Genomic DNA, 24,179 nt, shown 5'->3' on the forward strand with positions numbered 1-24,179 from the left:
CAGGGCGAGCGGGTTAACAAAAGTCTGCGGCAGCCGGAGCTTTTATTGCTTTAAACTGGCACTCGGGCACTTGCAATTCAACTTGAGTCCTGGGCAAAGGAGGTGGAAGCACAAAAGAAAAGTGGAGCAACTGCCGGGATCCCCAGCTCGTCTTCATCTGAAATCCTCAGCTGACACTACGACAACCCTTTTACTCCACACTGCACCGATTTTGGTTGTGTTTTTTCTGCACCTTATGACGGAGGGTATTTACATTTGCCTGGCAGAAATGAGTGGGATGTCATTTCTTGTTACAAAATGTATTAAACAGGTAAGCAGCTATAGTTAAAGCTTAGGTAAAAATCAAATTAAACTTTATATTAACCATGCCAAACATAAAACAACTTTCTTAATCAACTAACTATTTCCCAGATTTTTTTTTGTTCGCCCACACAATATTCAACCAAAATCCTGTGACTACATTTCGCTTTTCAGCCATGAAAATAAAGGCTCAAAAGTTTCTTTATCAATGATCATTAAGGGTATTTGAGGCTTCGCTTCCACCGCAGCTGTTCATCCTTGCCACTTTTTCTTCGCCCATCTTGAGTTGGTATATTTTCGTTTTTTCGGTTCTGCTTTTGTTGCTTTGTGGCCAAAAATGCGGCAAAAAGGGGGGGCAGATAGTAAGGGGAAGTCGAGTCTTTGGCCATGGCTTTTGTTTTAATTGAAATGTTTTTTCTCCTCCGCTGGATGCTGCTGCTGCTGCAAACTGCAGCTGCTTCTCTTTTCTAAGCCGATTAGAAGCAGTTCATAATGTATACGGCTAAATATGAAAGCTGCCCAGGAAGTTTCCTCACGTTTTTCCCCCCTCGCAGAGGTTGGAAAACAATTGTTTTGGTCCACCCTGTGGAGTGGACCGCAATCGCTGCAGTCTCTTTCTGTCTTTGTCTGCCCGTCTAATTGAAGCAGCATTTAGCAGATACCACGGCGTATGCGGAATATGTGATGGCATACGGGGCGTATTCGCAATGGAATGGAGCCAAGCGGATATCTTATGCATAACAACACAAAAATCACGCATACGCCGTGTGTGTCGGTGTGTCTGTGTGCCGGAGAGAGCATACTAAAAAACCGCAGCCATAGTTGAAAGTAAATGCATAGACCATCTAAAGCACTCGCATTCGCAATCCGTTTTATGCATTCCATGTGGCATTGCGGCCGACAATGGAGAAAATCAATCAGTTTCTGGTTCGTTGAGGTCGTGCGGTGAAGAATTCTATTACGGGTGAGGCAAAGTTCAGGTTATCAATGGACAACGAAAGGGAAAGTCGTCTTGTTATAATTTTTGTTAATATTTATATACTTATTTTATCGAAGAATTCTATTTTTTAATGGCAAGTAATGAAAAAAGCTAACTAAAAATTTCACCATTTATAATTAAATGTTCTTTCACAAACAAAAAATTTACAATTAACATTTTTGAACCTTAAACTAGTTTAAAAACTGTACTTGTCTTTTTTATGTGACTATTTGCCTAAAAATATTTGCCAATGGGAAAAATGCTGTTTCCTGAATAAAATAACAACTTTATAATTTTCCATTTAATGTTTATTGTTTTTTTAGAATAGAATATATTGTTAGGCAAACAAATATGGGCAACTATAACCTATGTTTTTATACCTTTTGTCCCATTAGTTCCCATGGTTTTATTTACTCATATTTTGCTACCTGTGAATGCCTGCTTGTGTTTTTATTTATTTGCGAAATGTATTTTTCCTGGTTCACTTCGTTTACAGCTGGCAGCGTTGTTTGATTTTGATTTTTAAATCATTTTCTGCTTCAGCATTTTACATTTTTAATAGCGCTCTCCTTGTCTCCCTAGTGCATCGTTCTCTTTCTGTTTTTTCGTATTTTGTTTTGGTATTTTCCCAGTATTTTTACTTCCATATTTTTATTTTTTGTGAAGAAACGGCGATAGTTGTCGCTGCGAGCGATTTGTTGTTTTTGATAGGAGGAGCATTTCTAAGGGGTTTCTGCAAGGGGACAGACAGTTTTATGTGCATTTATCTGTGTGTGCTGCTGCTGCTGCATAAAAGGATGTACAGATGCAAATTCTATACAGAAATTTATATCGGTGTTCGGTGAAAGGAGGGTGTTGTGTGTGTTTGAGGAGGGGTAAAATGGGGGAGTACTGTCCTTGCCTTCCATTGTGGAAACTCTATTTTATTTATCCGAGCAGCTTCAGCTCGGAGCATCAGCAAAACTCTTGGCCAAACATTTCCCAACACTTAAGTGCATAATCAATCAAACTGATTTCTTAGTCGCCTCAACCGATTTCGGATTTTCAGGCTACGGATTTGTGTCTGAATTGGATTTGTGAATGGATTATGTTCCCAATGAGATTTTCTTGTTGCTTGTCGAACATTTTGTGCCGCAATAATCACATTTTTGTTAAATTGTACGAGATATTGGGAAACCCTTAAAATGGATCTGAATTGTGTGCCGATATTCTCTTTACCATTTATCACCAGGCAATTAGATTGAAAAAAGGGTTAAAACAAAACTAAACACTTTTGAATTTGGTGTTCATAAGAACTCGCCTGGATAAGCTAGTACTAGAATATTTATTTGGTTCGTTCAAAGATTTTTTTTACTAACATCTAAACAAGATCAAAACACCTTTTACAAGATTGAAAAAAATTTTGAAATCATACATTTCTTAAAACATTAAACTATGCTGTCTAACTGACAAATAAACCACATTTTTGAGTCACATTCATGTTTAGACATTAGTTTGCCACCCAAGGCCATGCAGTGACCGTTTCCTGTGTATCCGTTAGGTAATCCAGGCCACATGTTAAAGAAAGTTGTTGGCTTGCCAGATGCTACATTTACGTAGTCATCGTTATAGTTCAGCTTATTGATGCCCAGCCAATAATAGCTATGCGGATGGACTTTTCCATTGATGGCATCAAGCTCCTCTTGATTTTGAACAGACGCAAGATAAGCCCCCTTTTGCCGACAGTTGTCTCTAGCATCAAGCCAATCCAGCCTGGTAGTGTCCTCAAAATAAAAGTATCTCGATCCAATCTTTTCAAAGCCGGTTGGGATGATCTCCTGTGTATCTGCTGGTCCTGCATTTATTTTAGCCTCAATCCTGCCCAGTTTTTCCTGGGTTTCTTTCAGTAATTCAGCCAGGCCTTTTAACTGCTCACCATATTGGTTAGATTTATCCCACTGTTCCACCGTGTTAATCTTGGCTAGCATTCTATTTTGAATCGCCAGGCTTTTATTAAGGGTGTTGACTTGAATATCCATATCATTATATAGAGGATTAAGTGCTGCAAGACAGAATGCTCCACATTGTATTGGGGCATCAGTAACTACACATCGAGTTCTGTCCCTATTTTCCAGTGTTTCTTTTTGCATTTTTTCCATATTTTCCAGCTTGCGCCATACTAACGCTAGTTTTCCATTTATGTTAGCATCTTGAAAATTATCTTGTTCCCAGAAATCGTTATTATTTTGGGACTTAACCATCACGTACAGATTGCTGCCGACAAAGGCGTATAATATATAAATTCCAATATTAAACATTTTGCGAAGATAGAACTGCAAAAGGCGAGCGTTGCCAATGAACTAGTGTAGAATGTATTCGCTGTATTTCAAAAAGCCTCCAAGTGGCTCTCATTTATTAAATTGTAAATATATACAATTATTTTATATACATTAGGGTGGTCCAAATTGTATTCAAATTTTAAATAAAAAAAAATTAAATCTACTTTCACCCGAACAAACTGTGCACTTTGAACAGTTTATGGCATTCTATATAAAATGTGTTGAATAAAAATGAGTTTCAGTTTTTGAAACCAAGGTCTTGGTTTCAGACTTTAACAATCATACAAAGCATAGGCTGTAATTAAATAATCATTTTTAACTTGTTAAATTTATGAGTCTGAGACTAATGCAAAACATCTTTAATAAACACGATTCTTTCGCACAAAATTCTAAGGGTATGTTTTTTGAACCACCCAAATGTTATATATATATATTGCTGAAAAAAAAACATTCGCAGAATTCGAATTCCACGAATTCCGGTGTGAAAAGTATAAATTATATGTATCTTAAATTAAAGAAAAGCATGCCAAAGTTTATATACATCTGCAGTAATTACAAAAACAAAACTTAATCATAAAAAAGACTATATTTAAATTTCTTTTTAAAAATGGTTTACAACTATTTCGATTACTTGCAAAATAAAAACAACTTTAAGAAAAGTTTTATTTATAGAGCTGAGAGATTAGTTTGCGTAGAAACGGACAGACGGGCATGACTAGATCGACTCTCCTGATAATGCTAGAATATATAATATATAATTTATAAGATCAGAAATGTCTTATACACTGCAAGAGATTTAAATACCCTTTGCAGGGGTACAAAAATATACCAAACAATAATATTCGCATTATTTATTATTGCCATTATCTAACAAAGAATCGAAATTTTGCAGACCAGTAGTACTGTTCATTGAATCAAAATAAAATATTAAAGTATTTATTAAAAAAATGCTTAAATAATGTTTAAATGATTTTGTTATGTTGTAACGTTTAAAATATTCTTGAAATTATATTTAATTTGTAAAAAAGAAATGAGTCGATGTATCTGGGTTAGCTTTGCTTTGATTTACTTGAAATTTTGACAACTTTTGATATATATATTAACAACTCAGGAAACATGTTTTTAGTAATTAACTCACCCATTTGCTGTGGTGGCTTCGCCTGCTGTTGCAAGTCCTTTCGCTGCGGCGGCAGAGGCGGTTGTTTTCCGGATTTCCTGAGAGTTCCATACCGCTGGGCTGCCTGCAGCATTTCGTGGGGCGCCAACTGCTGCGTGGGACTGAAACTCTGCTGGCTGAGGGAGCTGGTGACCGTCGGGATGTGCGGCGAGTAGCCACTGTAGTCGACCAGGCCACTGAATGCCGACGGTGGCCGTTCCACATAAATCTGCTGCGACTGGGCGGCGGCCATTTGGAGGCGCCACAATGCCTCCTGCGACAGATCCCTGGCATTACTGTAGTTGTTCTCGTTCGAAGTGTTGCTGGACCCTGAAATTTACCACATTTCCTTGAATAATTATGGTCAAAATTAGAGGGCCACTAACATTAGTCAGTTGCTGTGCAGATATAGAAGAAAAAGGTGTCGAAAAGGGGTGCCAAGTGCTTTAGGTGCTTTGCAGTGAGTAAGAAAACTTGAAAGTCACAGTGGCTAATTGGAAAACACGCACTAACAAAAACACAAATATATATATGTATATATAGGGCAATAATGCCCTGTCATTTTCATTAGGCAGCTGTCCAAAGGATTGCTATAACCCGCTTTGAATAGCAAAGTATAGGGTTAACGACTTGTACTTGTTAAATTGGTTTTAGGTGGGATTAAACATTTATACTAATATTTATTCTAATTTACTTCCACCATAAAATATATAATTATATCTTGTTGATCTACAAATTTCATAGCAAATGCTTGAAAAGTGCAACACAGTCTCCAACTTTGAAGTAGAAAAGCCAAACAAAATCATTATACATACGTGAGAATTGTATTTCTAAAAATAACAAACAAACGAAAACTTTCACGACGAAATTTAAGGTAAAAAAAAATGTTGAAATATTCGCTGTCTCCGATTTTCATTGCCAAGGATTCGATGCCTTCATTTTCCGGAGGCACGATATTGTGGCAGCCACTAATTGCCGAGAACCGGTGACCAGAACGTCCAGTTCGCTTTTCATTCCGTACTTTTGTTTCCCATACTTGTTGACCAGGTACTCGAAGAAGGCGTTTATGGATATGGAGAGCTGCGAGTTGTCCTTCTTGCCATTCTCCTCGCAGAGGGCCCGCCAATTGCCCGCATTCCTCTTGGCCCTCTGCAGCTCCTCCATGCCGTGCCACACCATGGCCTTGCCATCGTCCTCGGCCAGGACCTCGCCCTCAAAGTAGTTGGGATTGGGCACAAAGCAGGCCTCCTCGAAGCGCAGATTGCTGCGTATGATGGTCAGCAGATCCTTGGCATTAAACTCGTTGACCTTGTTGAAGAGCAGGATCTTCGGCTGGCGATTGGATCGAGTCCTCGTGTAGAACCAATCCCGACAGGCCATCATCGACTCGAAGGTATCGGCACTGTCCAGATACACATTGAACATGTCGTGCCGGATGAAATCAAATTGTCCCGGCTGTTCGAAGCTCTCGATCCCACGACTCGCACCCGGAGTCAAAAGCGTAGAATTGTGATCCAGGCCCACCACATATTCCGGCTTGTGTCTCCTCAGGAAATCGTATGCCAACTGAATGCCCAGCGATCCGTTCAGTCTCATCGAGTAATTGGCCTTGTTCATCAGCAGCTTGTTGTTCATGTCACCCTCAATGTAGTCGTTGAAAGTGGGCACTCGGTGGAGCTGCACACCAATCTGCTTGGCCTTCTGGGCCAGAACCTCACAGCACTCCGTTTGGCTGACGTTCGTGTAGATATTCGCCTCCGGCTTCATGATGGCCGCCTTGGCCCAGGCGATGTCTCGCAGGGAGTTGCCCAGATTCGAGCTCTGCTCCCAGCCCAAGGTGGTGATCCCGATGGTCTGGGCGTGGGTGGCTATGTTGGTGGCATCGCTGGCACCGCCGTTGCCCACCTCCAGGATCGCCACCTCCACACCAGACTGATGGAAGGCGTGAAAGGCCATCACCGTCATCAGTTTGTTGTACGACGGTGTGGGCTTCATATTGGCCAGCTCGGTGTTGATTTTCCAGAAGAGTTCCGTGAACTGAACATCGCCCAAGGGTTCGCCGTCGATCCTGATCCTTTCGCTGGTCAGAAACAGATGGGGTGAGCAGAGCATCCCGGTCCGCACCCCATGGCATCGCAGAATGCTCTCCACTATGCCACAAGTGGAACCCCTGCCCTTGGAACCAGCCACCTGGATCACGGGTATGGCCTTCAGTTGCTTCCTCGTCAGTCCCGTCTTCTCCAGACACTCCAAGGTTTGCTCCACCACCGGATCCGGCTCCTTCCTACTGCTCTTGGTGGTGACTCTTCCCGAAGTGGGTTCCAGCACCTGGTAGCTGTTCAGTTGCTTGATGGCGTCCAAATAAGCCAGGTGTTCTGGACTCTTCTCCTCTGGTTGTTCCTCGACTGGAGAAGCAGCTTTTGTCGCCTCTTGAGCAGGTGGAGATGAAGCCGTGGCCTTTTGAGAGCCCAATTTCTGCATCTTCTGAGCATGAATGTCCTTGCCCGCCTGCATCTTCGCCTGCATGTCCTTTAACCACTGATTCTGCTTCTTTTGCTGCGATCCCTGCATGCGATTCATCCAGTTTTTGCGCTGGGACTCGGAAGAGGCGCCCTTGAAAGCCCCAGAATCTTCACTGTCCGGTTTCTTTTGACTGTTTTGCTGCCAGGAGGGTTGGCTCCTGGGTGAAGTAGCCAAACTTGGCGAGGGACTCTCCCCGAAAGCGGGACTGTTGCCTTGATTGAACTGGTTTTTTGGCGGACCCGAAGGTGGAGCTCCCTTGTCAGCTGCCATTTTGGCTTTCCTCTGAATCGCCGGCGAAACCTTGGCCAGCCACTTGGCCCGCTGATCAGGGATATTTGGTTGAACCGAGGGCTTGGGACTCTTCGAGTTGATGGGGCTCAGGCCCAAGGGATTCTTCTTGATTTCCGGTGGCTGAGGTGGTTGAGATTGCTGCGGTGCCGAAGATTGCGATTGCAATGGGGATTGGGAGGACTGCGATTGCGATTGAGATTGCTGTTGCTGTTGCGTTTGCTTCTTGGTCAATTCCTTGATGGTGGAAGCCTGGGATGCCTTCATCGCCGGCGCCTTGAAACTCATCTTGAAGAAGCTCTGACTCGACTGGATCGTCCACTGAAGGACCCTCAGCTGGGAACTATGCCTTCGGTACATCAACGGCAGCAGCGAATACATTCCAATAACTCTTAAAAAAATCCGTTTTTTGTGTTTTACAATTGAGAGAATAAGGTTTATGAATTGCCAACGGAATGTACGAATTTGGATCATGGAAATTTGTCGACGGAATTTTCTGTATCTGACTTGTGAGAATTTTAATCGGTTGGTTTGGCGGTAAAATAATCAAGTGTCAATACATCGGACACATAAGGGAAAGGTATTTGTTGTGTTGTTTTTAATTGATTAATTTGTAACAACATATTTTCTGATCTACTTTTTACTTCAGTAATTCCTATAAGTCCTCAAAATTTATTTAAAAAATAAGGAAGGTGTATTGAAGACTTATTTTAAATGTATTTTATTTAGCAATAAAATCAAATCACTCTGACCCGTTTTGAAATTTCTTGGCACAATTTTATTCTTTTCCTTGCCAACATTAGGTTTATTTTAGTTTTAGAGACTCTTAAAATTTTATTAATGTGATTTATTTGTTTCTAATTGAACAGAAAAAAAGAATAGTTTCCTTTGCTCATGCAAATTCTTTTTAAAGTCCTGGAAATATTAGTGAAAAGGACAGAGTGGATTTTGTATGCTTTTTCCTCTAATAAAAAAGCTTCGCCAATGGAAACCCCACATCCCCTTACATATTTTTAATTATATCTCCAAATTCAAAAACAATTTTAGAGTGCAACAACAATTAGTGAGGAAACATCAACAGAAATATTACGTTTATTTTGGGTGCTTTTTGTGCAAACGGTGCGTGGTTTTTTTGTTTATTTGCTCGTGTGGTGCGAAAGTTTCTCCTTTTGATTTTTTTTTATATTATTTTTGGTTCTTGTCGCTGGTAGCTGGTGTTACCTGTGATGGCTAGTGTGGTTGTTGTTGTTGCTGCCTTGGCGTTACGAGATGTTGTTGTTATGGTGGTTGCCAATGCTGTTGTTGTCGCCGCTGTGGCTGCGGTTACTTGGGATCTTTCCCTTTCTCTATTTCCCAAATGGCTGCGTTTCAGGGTGGTGCAATTGTTGGTGTTGTTGGTGGTGCTGTTGTCGGAGTGATTGTTGTTGTTGTTGTTGTAGTTGTTGGTGGTGGTGTTGGCGATGGTGGGTTGGCTCGTTAAATTGGCGCGTGCTGGATGTTGCTGCTGCATTGGGTTAATGTTGCTGCTGCTGCCACTGATGTTGCATGTTGCTGGCATCGCCTCAAGTGGTCCTGCTTTGGTTGCAACCACACACCAACAATGTGTGTGTGGGAGTGTGTGTGTTGTCGAGTGTGAGTGGGTGTGTGAGTATGAGTGTGTATGTGCGAGGGCAGAGAAATAGTAATTAAGTTGACGCTTGCCAAAAGGGAGACGCAAGAAAAGCGCAACAAAAGCCGCGGAACCCACAGTTAAAATGCATTCTTGGGGGCAACATTGGGAGAAAAGTTCTGACATACAAATAACCTAAAGTTAATAATAATAAGTTGAACAACCCAATATTTTTTCATACCAATTTGATGTCAAAATATGACAAAAAACCACGTTAGCCTTATTTTGTCTAGGAGCATTTATTAAATTTTACTGAAACCTAAGGTTATCGCTTTTTAAATTTAAAATTTTTAAACTTTTAATATACCTCATCAAAGTTGCATTGAGTTCAGAAGTATATTCATTTTAAATTAAAAAAATATCTCCTATATTTTATCTACATTTTAAACTAGTTTTCGCAGTGGAGCTCACCCCTCCATTTATTTTCAAACTTGTAGCTTTCCATTTAGGTGTGAATAGAGTTCCTTTCTTTATTGTTCAACACCCCTTTCGATGAAAAACTCAGGTGGGCAGAGGTGCAAAATAAGGTGCAGAAATGCTCTCGGGTTTGGGTTAAGTTCTCCGGCCTAATCGGATTAAAGACTAAGTGGTGACCTCTTTAAGGGGATTATTTGAGAAAATAATTTGTATATTCAAGTTTCTTAACAGCGTTAAATTTGCTTATTTTATTTTTGAAGTTGAAGTCGAACTCTAAGTCGATTTTGTCCGTACTTTATCTGCTCACCTAAGCCATCTAGTCGCGTTCTTGTTGCTAATTGAGTTTTGTCAGCTTGTTTGCAAGTGAAACTGGCGACTTGAATAAAAAACTTAAGAATACGACTGGTTTCTTAAAGCACTAAAAAGGAAAAGAAATGAGTTGCAATATGTAGAGCGAACTGGATGACTTTCAAGAAACTCTATCCAGAATTCCGAAAATTGTTTCGACGCCAAAGTTACGCTTGATTAAATGGCTGAGATAACCTTCTCCAGTTTACTCAAATATTTGATTTTATTATATTTATACAAATAAAATGATTAAATTGTTTTGTTTACAAGACATCGCTACCCATCAATTGTATCGTCATTTCCTTTGACCATTTTGTGTATATCTATTACATAAACAATTAAATTTAATTGCATGCCTGTGATTGAAAAAATACTTAAACTAAAATAAATTGTTTCGTTCTCAAAACAATTAAGGACACATATCTGCCATTTCAGAAATCCTTCACAATTCCGATTAGACTTCTCAAAGCTCTTGATCCGACTTGTGACCAATTAAAAACGGGGCAATGGAACAGTGGACATTACATCGAAGGGACAATGCCAGCTGAAGGCTAACGATTTAATTCTCACTTAATTGGAATTACGACGGCAACTTTTCAGCCGCTCCCGTTTCCGTTTCCGGTGGCGCTCTGCGTTCCCAATTGGTGTCATTTCGGTTGCCAAGGCGAGCTGCTTATGCCCGACACCAAACAGCATGGAAAATCGGGTGGCACGCTCGGGGGAAAAGCGTGGGAAAATCGTGGACAGGGGAGGCACTGCATTTGCATGAGTAGCTCGGTAAGTGGAGGAGCAGCCGCTCTAGATTGACATGAAATGCAATTACGGCCAAAAACTCCGGCCTGGGGAACAGGGGGCCCCATCGAAATGGCCGCCATAAATCTGCGCCGAAAAATGTGTCGCTTAATCAAGACACACACGCCCACCGAAAACGTCGGAAACCCCCGAAAAACCCAATCCGCAACCCACTTTTCTAGCCACAGAGCCACGTCTCTTCATAAGTTGTCGCCTGGCTGAAACGAAATCTGTCCAGCATTACACACTGAGCGAAACAGGTGGTGAAGGCTAGAGGAAGGAGTGGCTGAATTTAAAAATTACTATAAAAATAAGTCTTCTATTTTCTTGAAATGTAACGACTAAAACAAACGATCAAAACATGTATTTGAAAATCGATATAACCCTATTGTTTTTAAGCATAAATGCTAGAATTCATAAGTTATGATATAGTCGTTTTATAATATTATTAGCTCTTGTAATATCTGCAAAATGATATAATCTTCGTCTTGACAAAGTTTGCTTTCATTTACGTCATTTTCTTAATATTAAAAAAAAAATTTATTACTTGTTTTAAAATTTTTTAAAATTTAAACTTATTTTGGATAAGGATATCTTCTTTGATAATTTCTTTGGTACGAATTTGCAATTCAACCGAAAAGGTTTTTGGTATTCCAGAATTATAGATTTAGCACCACCTTCCCAAACCATGTAAATACTTCAGTAATTTTTAATCAAGGCTGGACATTTTGCTCTGTCTGTACTCACACTCTCCGGCTCCTAGTCCGTGGCCATGTCCATGTCCATGTCCGCTTCCATGTCCGTGGGAGCCGGTTGCTGAGTTGGCGGCGGAGGGCAGCACTTGATAGCTGTCGCCGTCCACGCCGATGGCACTTGTCACATGATAGCCGTAGCCGTTCGAATGTGGATGCTGTCCGCCGGATCCATTGCCCCCCGCACCGCCCACTCCCCCGTAGATTCCCAGGATGGCCTTGGGCTGTTGGTACTGGCCGTGGCTATTGTGGTGCTGCTGCTGCTGTTGCATATTCAGCTGCTCATCGGGATCGTGGAGGGCGGTGAGGGTCAGTTCCCGCCCACCATTACCATTGCCAATGTCCTTGGAGTCCAGACTTCCAGTGGGGTAGTAAGGGGGCGGCGGTGGAGGCTGCTGCTGCGATTGCTGTGGGTCCTGACTAAGCGAAGGTCTTCTGCTGGCGTCCAGATCAAGGTCGTACTCCTTGGCCACCGTGGCTCCTGGATTTGAGCCGGTGTTCGAGGCACTCGAGGCTCCTCCTCCCGTCGACCCACTTTCTTTTTTGGAGGCGTTTCTCCGGCGACAGCGACAAAAAGCGTAGAGGAGGGCCAGGAAGACCAGGAACGAAATCGAGGCGATGACGATGGCCACCAACGCAGAGGTTGTCATGGAGGATTTGTGCGGCATGTAGGACTTGCCAACTGAAAGAGGGATTATATGGGATGAGCTTGGGAATTTTCGGGCTTATATAGAGTATTTTGTATTCCTAATTGGCCAACCAATTAATTTATTTAGTATTTATATATAATTGTCCTTGGACTGTCTCTCTAATTTTAACTTTTTAATGTACAAAAATTACTGTTTAATGAAGAAATTTAAATTTGGGAACAGCTGTTAAAAATTAAGTAAGTCTTAATATGAAGACTTTATATATCAAACTAATTAATGTTGGGTTTTGTATCGACCTAATTAAGAAATTTGTTTTTTTGATAGATTATGGGATAGAAAATTAAAATTGTTAGCTATGTAATACTCACTTTCTGCATTGGCGTAGGCTCCGCAATGTTCGTGGTTGGACCTGAGGCACAGTTTCACCCGCACCACGGGACCCGGACCCGCTGTCTCCGCCAAGGCCATGGTGCGATCCTCGCCCAGGTGCGAGCCACCACCCCCTCCGCCTGCCCCCAGACTCCGACCCGATGTGGTGGCCGTGGTGTAGTGGGCGGGTCTCGACATTTGACTGATCACCGCCTCCTTGAAGGTCGTTTCACTGCCCGAGGGAAGCAGGGTCAAGGTCTCCACAATCTCCCACATGGGCACAGTGGCGTCCCGAGTGACCAGTGATTCCACCACCGCAATCAGGGACAAGCACGTGGCGGCCACATTAATGCCCAACACATGCGAATTGGGATCATAGCTCACGTGCAAGGGCGGTGGAATCTTACTGACTTTAGTGGTGGCTAATATATCATTCGAATAGCCCGAAGATCCCTTGGAGTTCAGAGCATAAACCTTGAACATGTAACTCTGATGCTGATCTAAAGGCGACAGTTTACAGGGGTTTTCCTTAAAGCAATTGAATTCGATCCATTCGTGGTTGGAGTTACTGGACGAACTGCTTATCTGGTAGCTGGGTATGTAACCGTGACCCGAACAATCGGACAAGGTCTGCTCCCTGGGCGTGGTCACTCGCCTATAGCTCACCAAGTATTTAGTGTTCGTAAAGCCTCCATTGAATCCCGGTTGCCAATTCAAGACAGCATAATTGTGACCCACCTCGAGGATTTTTAGATTCATCGGCTTTTCCGGCGCTCCTTTGGGCTGCAATCTCACAGGAGCTCTTATGCTATCCAAGGGATTGACCGCTCTGCATATATATTCCCCGTAATCGGAGTGCTGTAAGTGGGCTATCTTCAAGATGGAAGTGTATATGTCATTATTCTCCATCCTTGTACTGATTTCGTAGTGTCCATCCGAAGACATGGTCAACGGCGAAGGATTGTTTCCGAATTGCCATTGAAACTCAGGTTTTGGATATGCCTGAACCCGGCAAACGACCTCAGCTGATTCCCGCAGATCGTAGGCCACCTTGTTGTACTGGTGAATGATTATGGGCTCGTGTTCGATCCTCAAATGCATCGAAGAATTGGCCGAATTCACATCGTTTTCGTATAGACAAGTGTATAGACCTCTGTCGTTTGGCAGCAGTTGGTTTCCATTGGGCCTGGCTTTGCCCCTGAATTTCAGGATACTCTGCACCGCCACCACTCCACCACCGGCATCGGTGGGCGTGGTTCTTATATCGAACAACATTTTTCGAGTGGGTAAAATCTCGGTGCCATCTTTGATCCATCGAATTTGCGGAGTGGGCTTTCCTTTGGCACTGCAAGTCACCGCATAGTCCACATCACCAACCCTTCGAGTCATGTGTTGCTGCAGTTTGGCCAGAAACTGAGGTGGCTGATGTACTTCTAAAATGATGGTGGCTATTTTACCGATTCCCAACTCATTCACCGCATGACAATGGTATTTTCCCTCGCTACCCAAGTGGGCTTTGGGTATCGAGTATTGGGGACCTTGTGCCAGGATTTTTTGCGTATTTCCTATATCACCGTCCATGTCGCGGAACCATCGGTATTGGGGAACAGGCCATCCTGGTGGATTTGCTGAACAGGTCAAGGTCACGCCATTGCCGACATGAACGACGGGCTTATTGGGGGTTATATACGCCTGTCCCGGACGATGTCGAACTAACAAGGCCACCGTGGAATTACCCACGCCCTCTACCCTTTTAGAACTAAATGGTTGCATTATATTCACCGATCGGCAAATATAGTTGCCAGCATGTTCAGCTCTCACAGAACCCAGGGTCAAAAGCTCTCCCGTGTATCGGAAATCGGGAGCTCCTTCCTTCAACCATTCAATATTAATGGGTGTAGGATTTGCGGTGACATTGCAACGAATCAAAACAGTTTCTCCCTCCTCCGCCTCGTGGGTTTTCGATTCTATAACCACAATCGGGGGATAAAGGACATCCAGAACTATATCCTTTTCCCCGGTTTTGCCCAAACCATTGTCCGCACTGCAGGTGTATTTCCCGGCATGATGACGATTCACTCTATATATAGTGTGTGTGGGCGTGGCACTCACATATTGACCATTGCGAGACCATCGAACATTGCTGACCATCGGCTTGGCATCCACTCTACACTCCAGTTTTGCCACATGATCGCGTTCCACTCGCAGAGGATTTTGGGGGCCCACCTCTACGCGAGGGTAATCTGAAAAATGGGATAAAATAAATTAAATAACTTAGTAGAATATATTACTAAATACGTTATATTTTTTACAATTTTTTTCAGTGCGTTTCAAAAACTATAAGACCGCCTGCCTTATATCCTTATAATTTAGATAATCTTGACTATTAGAATTTATGTAAAACAAGTTAACATCAGCATGCCAATAAAAACAGCAAACATATTAGTAGAATCGTGGGCAGCATAGCTTATAATTTATTCACTCTTTCTGCAGTTATTTTTTCGGTTCATTTGGGTTAGCATACAAATAGGCAATTACAGTAGCTAGTTTAGATCCCCTTAGTTGGCTAGTTGTTTGGGCCATTAACTTGTCAATAACCGTTTTCAATTACACGACGACGGCAACATTGTCCCGGGCAGCAAAAAAATACAGTTTATTCCATTGAAGGACGTTGACGAGTTCAGCGTGACCCATCGACATTTTTAAATAATGCCATTTTGTGGAACAAAAAAACAATGTATGTTGACTGGGATGTGTATTAGGGAAATGGCCTAGAAATTGCCGCAAGTATTTTGGTGAGTCCTTTACAGTGGTTGATGTTCAGTTCAGTTGTAGAAAATAAAATAAAAAAAACATAAAAAATATGTAATTTGATATTTGGATTTTTATACAGGCTTATCTATTCATTTTATTAAAGAATAGTTTATAGGACTATGGGACATAATGATAATGATCTATGTATGCAATTATTATTTTTACCAATAAGTAAAATTATTTCAAATAATCCTTGTCTTTTTATTATAATATTATTTTGACACTAACTGTCTATGGAATAACCTATCAATGGCAGTTATTTTTTTATGACAAAACAATTAAGGCTTGCTCAATTGGAAAGCATAATTGAAACGTCGACAATAACAAGACCACTACACTTTATTCGATTCTCACTTTGGGCTGTCTTTATCTGTCATTTATCTGCCAACTTTTCCCATTTCCAAATGTCGGAGGAAACCGTCACCTTCCCCGTAACTCCTCGATGCTCGAACATTTTACTGACTTTTAGTCGTGCGCTTTGGTCATTTGGTTTAAGTGCCGTTAGTTTCATTCCGTATCGAATCTATGGCACTACCCCCTTTTCGCCCATTTTCCCACCCCATGAAAAGCGCGTTCAGTCAAGCGTGAGGCATAATAGTGGCTAAGTATAATTGTTGCTGTTGTTGTTGCGCCAATTAACTTTCGAACACTTTAGTTTAATCACCGTCTGCCCAACTGAACGGAGTCTGACCTCCGACCTCGCACCTCCACACCGAACACCCGCTTTTCCCCATTCCCCTGCGATTACAGCTGATATAGCCCATTGTTGTTGGCGGGCCAGCATTTCGCCCAATTGTTTTTGTTGGTTCTAATTCGTGAAGCAAAGTAAATTTGCCTGCGTCATGGTCTAAACTCCGGGGACTAACCAAATGGTCAGGAACAAAATAAGTGCAATCTATATTCTAGACCAAGAATTACTCTAGCTGGTTGGAGGTTCTGTAAATTAAAAAAAATATATTTTAACCCCTGTTAACCTTAAGTTAAGCTATAAAATAATGTATGTAAATAAGGCTATAAAAATTATAAATATCCTGCGGTACTCTACGCACCATTATTTTAATGTTTTGTAAACTAAAGAAAATATATAAAAAAAGGTTATTGATAATAACCAACTATAATTACAAAATGTTGTGTGCTATATTTATTTATTTTATGCTTCTTTTTTTTTGTTTTTTTCTTTCAACAGAATCTATATCTGCTAAATTTTATATTCTAAGCAAAAAGTTTTTTCCAATTTTTTTGTACCGAAACGTATATTTTTCCACTATACATACCCTGCAAAAAAAAGCGAAGAAAAATGCTGCGTTATCCAAAACCCAATTACGCGTCGCCCGAAAACATTAAAGCCTAACTCCTAAATGAGGGGTACTGTGTGTGCTGGTGTGCGTGTGCGTATGCTAGTGCTTGTGTGTGTTTGCTGGTGTGTGTAATTATAAAATAAAATTTAATGAGCAGAGCTCAGACCAGAAAAACAGAAGCCACCGCGGCGGAGGAAGGAAAAAATCAAGTTTGCATTTCAACACATGCTGTTTCCACCCCTTCCCAAAACCCTCCCATTTATGGAGGAACCCTCGGGGCATTTTCATGCCCAGCCATCCATGTAGTTTCACGCTGATGTCGGGGTGTTGCTGCCACGCCCATCTTTACCCGCCCCCCCGAAGTAGTATCCCAGTCCAGAACTCTCGCTGTCCTGACATTTACCATGGTTTCTCTTTTTTTGCATAGTTTTATAACAGCAAAAAATATGTAAGAAAGTTGAAAAAATTAATTCAATTTCTTGAGTTGGGGCATAAAGATTTGTGGTTGGTATTTGTTGAATAAAATCTCAAATACCAAGAAATAATTGTTGTTTCTCTAGGAATGGAATTTGATGGATAATAAGTAAAAACTTGATGGGAATGAGTTTAGTTAATTAAAGAAAGTGGGATAAGACTTCCTAAAAATAAGTGAAATGGGTAGATCGCAACAAATAAATAGCTAAAAGAATGCAATAAAGGATAATTAAACTGCTGATGTTATTTAATGGAAAATATTTACGAACTCTTATTTCACTTGCATAATGTTTTTGTTCCGAAAATAAAAGAAAGAGCATTCTACATTCATGAGTTTTAAAATGATCCCTAACTGGGGTGGCATATTTTTTCTCACAATTTTTTAAATGAGTTACCTGGGTTGGACCTTGTTCACATATATGCTGGCACGCCTACCGCTACGCCTAGAAACCCCCCCCCCCCCCAGCCTTTTCCCCTGCCATATTACGGCACTCCTTCGCCGTGCACATTTTGATTTTATGACCGGCTACATTAGTGCCGTGAAATATGCTGCTCCTGCACCTGCAGCTCCACCTGCACCACACGAAGTACCTGCACCACCGACCACCCAAACATAACCCACCCGTCGTAAACCCAACGCAATCCCAATCCGCAACCAAAACCCAAGCCGACTCGACGAGATCCTGGCTTCCGGCTAGGCAGCGTTAAATAAAAATGAAACGTTGCGCATACGCCGCGTTGGCCGTGGCGTAACTTATGCCCGCTGGCCATTTTTGCAGCGAAATTTAATTATTTAACCCGGAACTGGGCCGAAGTCGGGTTTTTTTTGTTGTAGCCGGCTTGCTGGTTTCTGGTTTGCTGTTTCAGGATGTATCACACACACCTGCTCGGAGTGATTTTAATGAGTCGAGTTTGCAGTTTGGCTTTAAGCTTTTCTCTGGTCATAACTCGCCAACGTGGTACCGGAAAAAATATCATTAACCTTACTTAATCATATGAACATATTGAACATCATATTTCTAGCCATTTAACTGACTCTTTAAAATATGAAATTTATTGATTTTAAGATTAATTTTACATTTCATTAAATAAAGTAATCATTGTAAAAAGTTTTATAAAAAATGAAATTTTTAATCAATCTTTTGTTTGTTTAATAAATATTTAAAAGGGGTTTTCGTGCTGAGCCTGAATATAAATAGAGATGACAAATATATTTAAGATTTTTTTGCAGTGTGGTTATTACTCCACCTGCAGTTGCTGCCTTTGTTCAGCTGGCATTTTCCGCCCCTGCTTTCCATCTTGTCCAAATTGAAAAGTTACTACCGACAAAGGCGGCAAGCCAAAGGAGATGGCACGAAGGGAAAGCGGCAGAGATGCAGCTGCGGCCGATCCTTCTGCTCCTTCTTCCTTTGCCTGCTGTCGCGTACGTGTCACAGTGAACACATCACGTGACTTCCGGCGCGCGTGCTCTCAACACCTAACCACCACCCGCATTTCCACGCTTTCCCCAATTTCAGCACATTTCTCTGGCCTTTCAGCGGCCAAAAAAAATAAGTATCGAAATGCCAGGGGGAAAATTCGTTGAAATTAAGAAAATGACTGGTAGCACAGATTTTTTTGGGTAAAAGTGAGATAGGGGGTGGTAAAATTAATAACTTAGAAAGAATATGATATAACATTTAAGAAAATATGAAAATAAATAAATTTAATATGTTATATACTCTTCATGTATTATAGTTTATATACTTTATCTGTATTATTTCATTACTCTTATATTTAAATTAAATAAAATATTTTAGTTCTTTTTAGTATTTTAAAAGAACATTTAAAAAGTGATTGCAAAAAATATTTATATATTTTGTAAGCAAGTATACAAACACCATACTTTCAGACTTAGCATAATGGTTGCCATTCTGCCAGCTTCAACAAAAGCCCACTGAAAATGCCACATCCTCCAAATGATCAATATATACAAACGGATTTAAAATAAATCAAGCGATGGCCGCACGAGAGTGTAATCATTATGCTGCGAATATTTCGCCACCACCACAGTTTTGGCCCACTTTTGTGGCCCGCAATCGATGGCTTATAAAAACTATAGCATACTTTTTTGGGCCCGTGCGAAAAAAGGGGGTCAGTTCGGAAAAAGGGGGTAGTCACTTCATTGTGCACTTGATTGCGCTATGTGCACTGGTCCATAGGTGTCATATGGCTGGTGGAAATTAATTGAATTGGCTTTGGACGCTGTAGCGACTACAGTGAGTACTGCGAAAACAAAAACAAGTGGCCAAGTCCTTTGGAGCACTTGCGGTCGATGATGAAGTTGCCGTGTTGGGCGAACCAAAAAGAGTGGAGTGCAGTTAATTGAAATTGGGCAAAGCAATTAATTTGCTTTTGTCACAAAAGCTGTTAAGCTCAAGCACAGGACACCCGCAAAACACTCGACCAGAAGAATCCTTTGACGCAACATTTGTTTCTATAATTTGCGCTTAAAGCGGCTTAAAGTTTTTTCAGCTACCTTTGCGTCGGTCACTCGAAAAGTCTCAAGTTGAGAGTTCTTCCACTGAAGTGGAGCACTCAAAAGTCCGAAGTCTAGCTGGGTCCACTACAACAATGCTGCATTCATTAAAATGCTGTTAAAAGCCAGAAATTTAAAACTTGGACGAAAGAAGTCCGAAAAACTTCAAACCAGCTTAAGAAAACTGAGGGGGAGTCCCCAAAAATAGCCAACAGAAAAATGTACAAGCGCACACCGAGAAAATACTTTACATTTAAATTTCATAATATTATGTTTTCCACTCAAATTTTATTTCGGTAAACATATACATATATATAACCAGGAATTATTTATTTTATATTGTTTTTTTATTTGTTTTTTCTAAAAGAAGGAAAAAATTTGAAAAGGAGAATTGCATTTTAAAAGTCTTAAATATGGTTTTCTTAAGTGTAACAAGAATTGCTGAGCAGAAATTTTGGTTTGTCTTCGTCGCCAGCCGCATTCCTTTTGTGGTTATGCAAATGGCCAAGGAGCGGGCCAATAACCGAAAGCCAGACCAAAAACAGTTGGCTGACATTGCCCGGCACTGACACTAATTGCAATTGTGTGCAGCATTAGCCCGACTTTCGGCTCCCGTCCTGGTGTAAAAAGGTTTTCGTGTAGCCAAGTCAGCAGACGTCGCTTACTTGATTTTTCCAGCCCCCCTTACCGGTTTTTCCCTCTGTTTCCTTTTTTTTCCTGGCTCTTGTGTAGCCCGGCAGTGGCATAATCAAAAAGGACAAGCCACGAGTCTCCTGCCATTCCAATGATATTGGCAAGACTCGAATCTCGAGACGTGCTGACTTTACTGAGATGTGATTGTGATTGGGATTTGGTGTGGCCCCGTGGTTCGTTTCCAGAGAGTGTTTGGCTGTCGTGTCAAGGTGTCGATGGTGGTGCGATGTGGTTTGCTGCGACTGCACCACAATTACCGATAGATGTGCGAATTGGGTGTTGGGAAAAGCTGCTAATGGTCTCAAAAACGATTCCGCTGAGCTTACAATTAGTCGACAAGGAAAGCAAATATCATAACCGAAAACATATGTATTGTATAAAATCTATAAAATATTTTGAATTATTTAAATTATATTAATTAAAGATATATCAAAACATATCATACCAAAGTATAAATTTATAAGGACAAAAACATAAATCTAAAATCAAAAAAAATGTATAAATAAGATATATTCATAACGTTTTTAAAGACAACCAACTGTTTGACAACCTTAAAAAAACTAGAATTTTATTGTAACATTTTTGGCCATAAAAAACCAATTTGTGGGCGTTTTCAACTGCCATTTCCGGTTCTGTTTGCTCGGGCAATCTTCTGGCTAATGCGCATTATTGTCATTCGACATTTGCATGCTGCACACCTGAGCACTATTGCACCACACACACACACACGAAGAAGCATCTTTTTATTCAAATTGAAATGTCTTTTCAACGGGTTTGCTTTCCACTTCAGCGGCCCGCGACACATGAGTGCTGTTTGTCTTCGTCGCCGGCGACTTTTTGGCCAAGGACTCCGAAAAAAGCGAAAAGAAAAGAAAGTTGCAAAGGTTTTGGCAGACTACGGGATGCCCCTTTTTTTATAGGAAAAGAAGCTCTGATTTGTAATCATCTTTCATTTTATATCTTTTTATTAACAGAATTATCATTTAACAAGAATTTACATACGGATTTTATATCATCTCTAGTTAAAATATTTTGCCAATTTCAAATTACAAATAAGTATTTTGTTAAAATTCTCTCTTATATTCAGATGACTTATAGGTACCCTTCTACGCGTAGTTCTCCTAAAATTCCGGGTATGAAAAGTGTGGGGATTTATTTGGGTGGCAGAGGCATGGCAAAGGTTTATTACGTGCGGGGCATGCAACTGAACAAAAGTCACGTGCAGGCCGACACACCTGTGTGTTATTCGAAGGGGAGGGTTGGGGGTTTTGGGTGGGAGATTGCATTTGCAAAGCCCCGCTGGAGTGGTGATGGTGAGGGGACTGCAAGATGGAACGTGCCTCTCACGTGTGCAGCAAACTGTGCCAAGTTGACAAGGCGATGGCGGCGCCCTCGTGTTTTGTCTATGCGTGGCCACGTTGCGTATGCGCAATTTGATGGCCTTGCCACCCACTCGAGTGCCACCCAGCCGCACCGCCTCACTCTTTGAAGCCATATTTTTCTGAATCCATCTAGGAAAAACAGAAAAAGCGCGGGCCCAGAGACATTTTCAATAATTTCATTTGGGAATTTTCGCACGTTATAAAACACTCAACGGTCGACGAGAAGTCGCCTCGCTGACAACATGACGCGTTGGGAGTTTATTTTCCAAAAATATATATGCTTTATTTGTCTTTTGTTTTTTGCTATTTTTCTCTCTCAATTTTTTCGTGTATTTCGGTTATTTTTTTGCAATTTTTATTTTGTTTTCGTTGCTTCTGGCATAAATCAATCAAATGCAGGCACAACACGCATCGCACACACACAAACAGCGAAGAGAGTGAAATAAACAAAGCGAAACGGCAAACTGAGATATATGTTGCTATATAAACAGCTGCAGTCGTAATAATAGTTCTAGGAATATATTAATTTTTACTGCTTTAGTGTTTTAAGTAACATATTTTAAAGTTACAGTTTCTGAAAGGTTATCGATCATTGTACTCAATTGTCCTGACATTTTCAGGATATACACCGCTTTATTTAGTAAATTATAATAGTTGAAAATACTCGAAATATAATCCTGTAAACATATGATTCGAATCTAAGTTTCTTGAATGTAAAATAAACTTTAAAATTTTTTTTATAATTTTCTGGAAATCTCTAATATTTTGTTAGCAACTGTTCATCAGAAGAAGCATGGTTACGGCAAGATAGAGATGGCAGTCCGACACATATGAATCGAATGAAATTGGCAGCGCTTTTTAGAATTCATGCAAACATTTTCAATTAAAAAATTGCCCTGCCATTTGTCAGCTGATGCTTCCTCTGTTTCCCATTTTCCGTTCTATTTTTTACTTTCTTTACTTTGCTTTCTCCCTTTCGTTCTCTTGTGCCATCAAATGCTTATCAATCACAATCACAATCATGAGACAACGTAGTCTTTTCCTCGCATTCATATATGACCCAACGCAGCTGTCATCCAATGATTATCAAACTGCAGAGCAACCAAAATTCTTTTTGGGTCCAAGCAACATTAGGAAATTAGGAAGGTGATTTTTTACTTCGTGAACTTTTAATCAGGAAGAAATCAGGAAACGTTTTTTATTGAACATGTTACGCGAAAACCTAAAAGCTATTTTGGTGCCACTCATATTGAAAGTAACACATTTTAGGTACATTGGTATTGATAAAGATTGATTAGCTCAGAATATCCTAAAACTTCACCTCTTAAAGCGCGGCCATCAAAATTAGCCAGTTAATGCAGAACTTACAATTTAGGGACCCAAATTGCCGTTCTCCCGCAGGCGTTCTATCAACAATGACTGTCAAACTGTACTTGATTGGCTTGGATTTTGGATTTTGGTCTTTATGGCTCGCCTGCAGGCGTTTTAGAAGCCATTGAAAAGCCAAAACGCCGCTGCAAATTCAATTGTTCTTGTCGAACGTCCCGCAAATAGCAGACCAAAGTTTGTTGATGTGGCTGCTGCTGCTGAAACTTGCCAAACCCGAAGGCTCCATCCACATAAATGCACCTTGGAGGCCCACTTTTGACCCGGGACTTAGCTCTCGGGGGTTCAAAATGTTGGGCAAACATTCAAGGGGGCCTGACTGGCTGCTAATGGATTTTAAATGAGCCCCATAAATAGCAGCAAGTCGTCCTGGCACACGCCGAAAAATTGCATTTGCCACGCCTGCAAACAGCAATAAAAGGAGTTCTACTTTTGGGATTCTCCGCTTTCCCTTTATTTAACCACTTGGCTGTTGTCATTTATTCTTGTTCTGTTTGGTGTTTGTTTTGGCCCGGTTTCTCCCGTTTTGGTTGGTTTTCTTTGGCCTTTTTTGTACCCAGTAACCACATGAATTTTTCCTTCTTCTAAAGTCCTCTTAAGGATATTTGTTTGTCATTTTTACCTTACATTTTCTAAGGACTAAATAAGTTATTTAAGTAGTTTTCATTGCATAATGTTTCAAAATTAGTTTCGAACTTTTTCTAGAGAATTATTTTGAAATATAAAGTTTGAAATCGAAAAAAAACACCTAATGAGTACCTTTTAGTCAAATAAACAACATTCTAGTTAGTTACTTTAACTTCCTTTTTTCTTTCATACAGAAAAGACTATAAATATTTGTTACGCTGACGACACTGTGCTTCTCACACACATAGCACACATATATATAGGAGACATTTATATATATAAACATATATGAGTTGTTCTTGTTGTCTGCTTTTGCGGCCACAAATCCGGCGTGTATAAAAATGACTGCAATTTATGTTTTCCTATGAATATATTTGTGGCAAGCTCGGCTCTACTCCACTTTGCCTTCTCCTAACCACCCACTGA

At 40.8% G+C, this 24,179-nt stretch overlaps 3 protein-coding genes across 5 annotated transcripts in view; all 3 read right to left on the reverse strand.

The window, feature by feature from the left end:
• The window catches only part of LOC108037380 (hemicentin-2), a 108,062-nt gene that overhangs the window by 11,353 nt on the left and 72,530 nt on the right, over positions 1–24,179 (reverse strand). The window contains exons 6-9 of one of the 3 annotated variants that reach the window (XM_044460248.1): positions 12,561–14,804; positions 11,538–12,224; positions 8,786–9,139; positions 4,736–5,083 (exon numbers count right to left, since the gene is read on the reverse strand). In XM_044460248.1, the coding sequence (XP_044316183.1) occupies positions 4,736–5,083; positions 8,786–9,139; positions 11,538–12,224; positions 12,561–14,804 (3,633 nt within the window). Of the gene's footprint in view, positions 1–4,735; positions 5,084–8,785; positions 9,140–11,537; positions 12,225–12,560; positions 14,805–24,179 lie in introns of those variants that run through there. The other 2 variants (XM_044460247.1, XM_017113937.2) reach the window with 2 other exon arrangements.
• LOC108037379 lies at positions 1,967–3,598 on the reverse strand. Its single transcript, XM_017113936.1, has one exon. The coding sequence runs from the start codon at positions 3,574–3,576 to the stop codon at positions 2,707–2,709; it is 870 nt and encodes a 289-aa protein (XP_016969425.1). The 5' UTR covers positions 3,577–3,598; the 3' UTR covers positions 1,967–2,706.
• Positions 5,559–8,145, reverse strand: LOC108037381 (folylpolyglutamate synthase). The gene has a single exon (XM_017113938.2). The coding sequence runs from the start codon at positions 8,036–8,038 to the stop codon at positions 5,666–5,668; it is 2,373 nt and encodes a 790-aa protein (XP_016969427.1). The 5' UTR covers positions 8,039–8,145; the 3' UTR covers positions 5,559–5,665.

This window comes from Drosophila rhopaloa, unplaced genomic scaffold (genome assembly GCF_018152115.1).
Source record: "Drosophila rhopaloa isolate 14029-0021.01 unplaced genomic scaffold, ASM1815211v1 contig_2, whole genome shotgun sequence".
In the NCBI taxonomy this organism is placed as follows: domain Eukaryota; kingdom Metazoa; phylum Arthropoda; class Insecta; order Diptera; family Drosophilidae; genus Drosophila; species Drosophila rhopaloa.

Bases quoted from the DNA above. Each gene is read 5' to 3' on its own strand.
- LOC108037381 (XM_017113938.2), bottom strand. From the start codon at position 8,038: ATGATCCAAATTCGTACATTCCGTTGGCAATTCATAAACCTTATTCTC.
- LOC108037379 (XM_017113936.1), bottom strand. From the start codon at position 3,576: ATGTTTAATATTGGAATTTATATATTATACGCCTTTGTCGGCAGCAAT.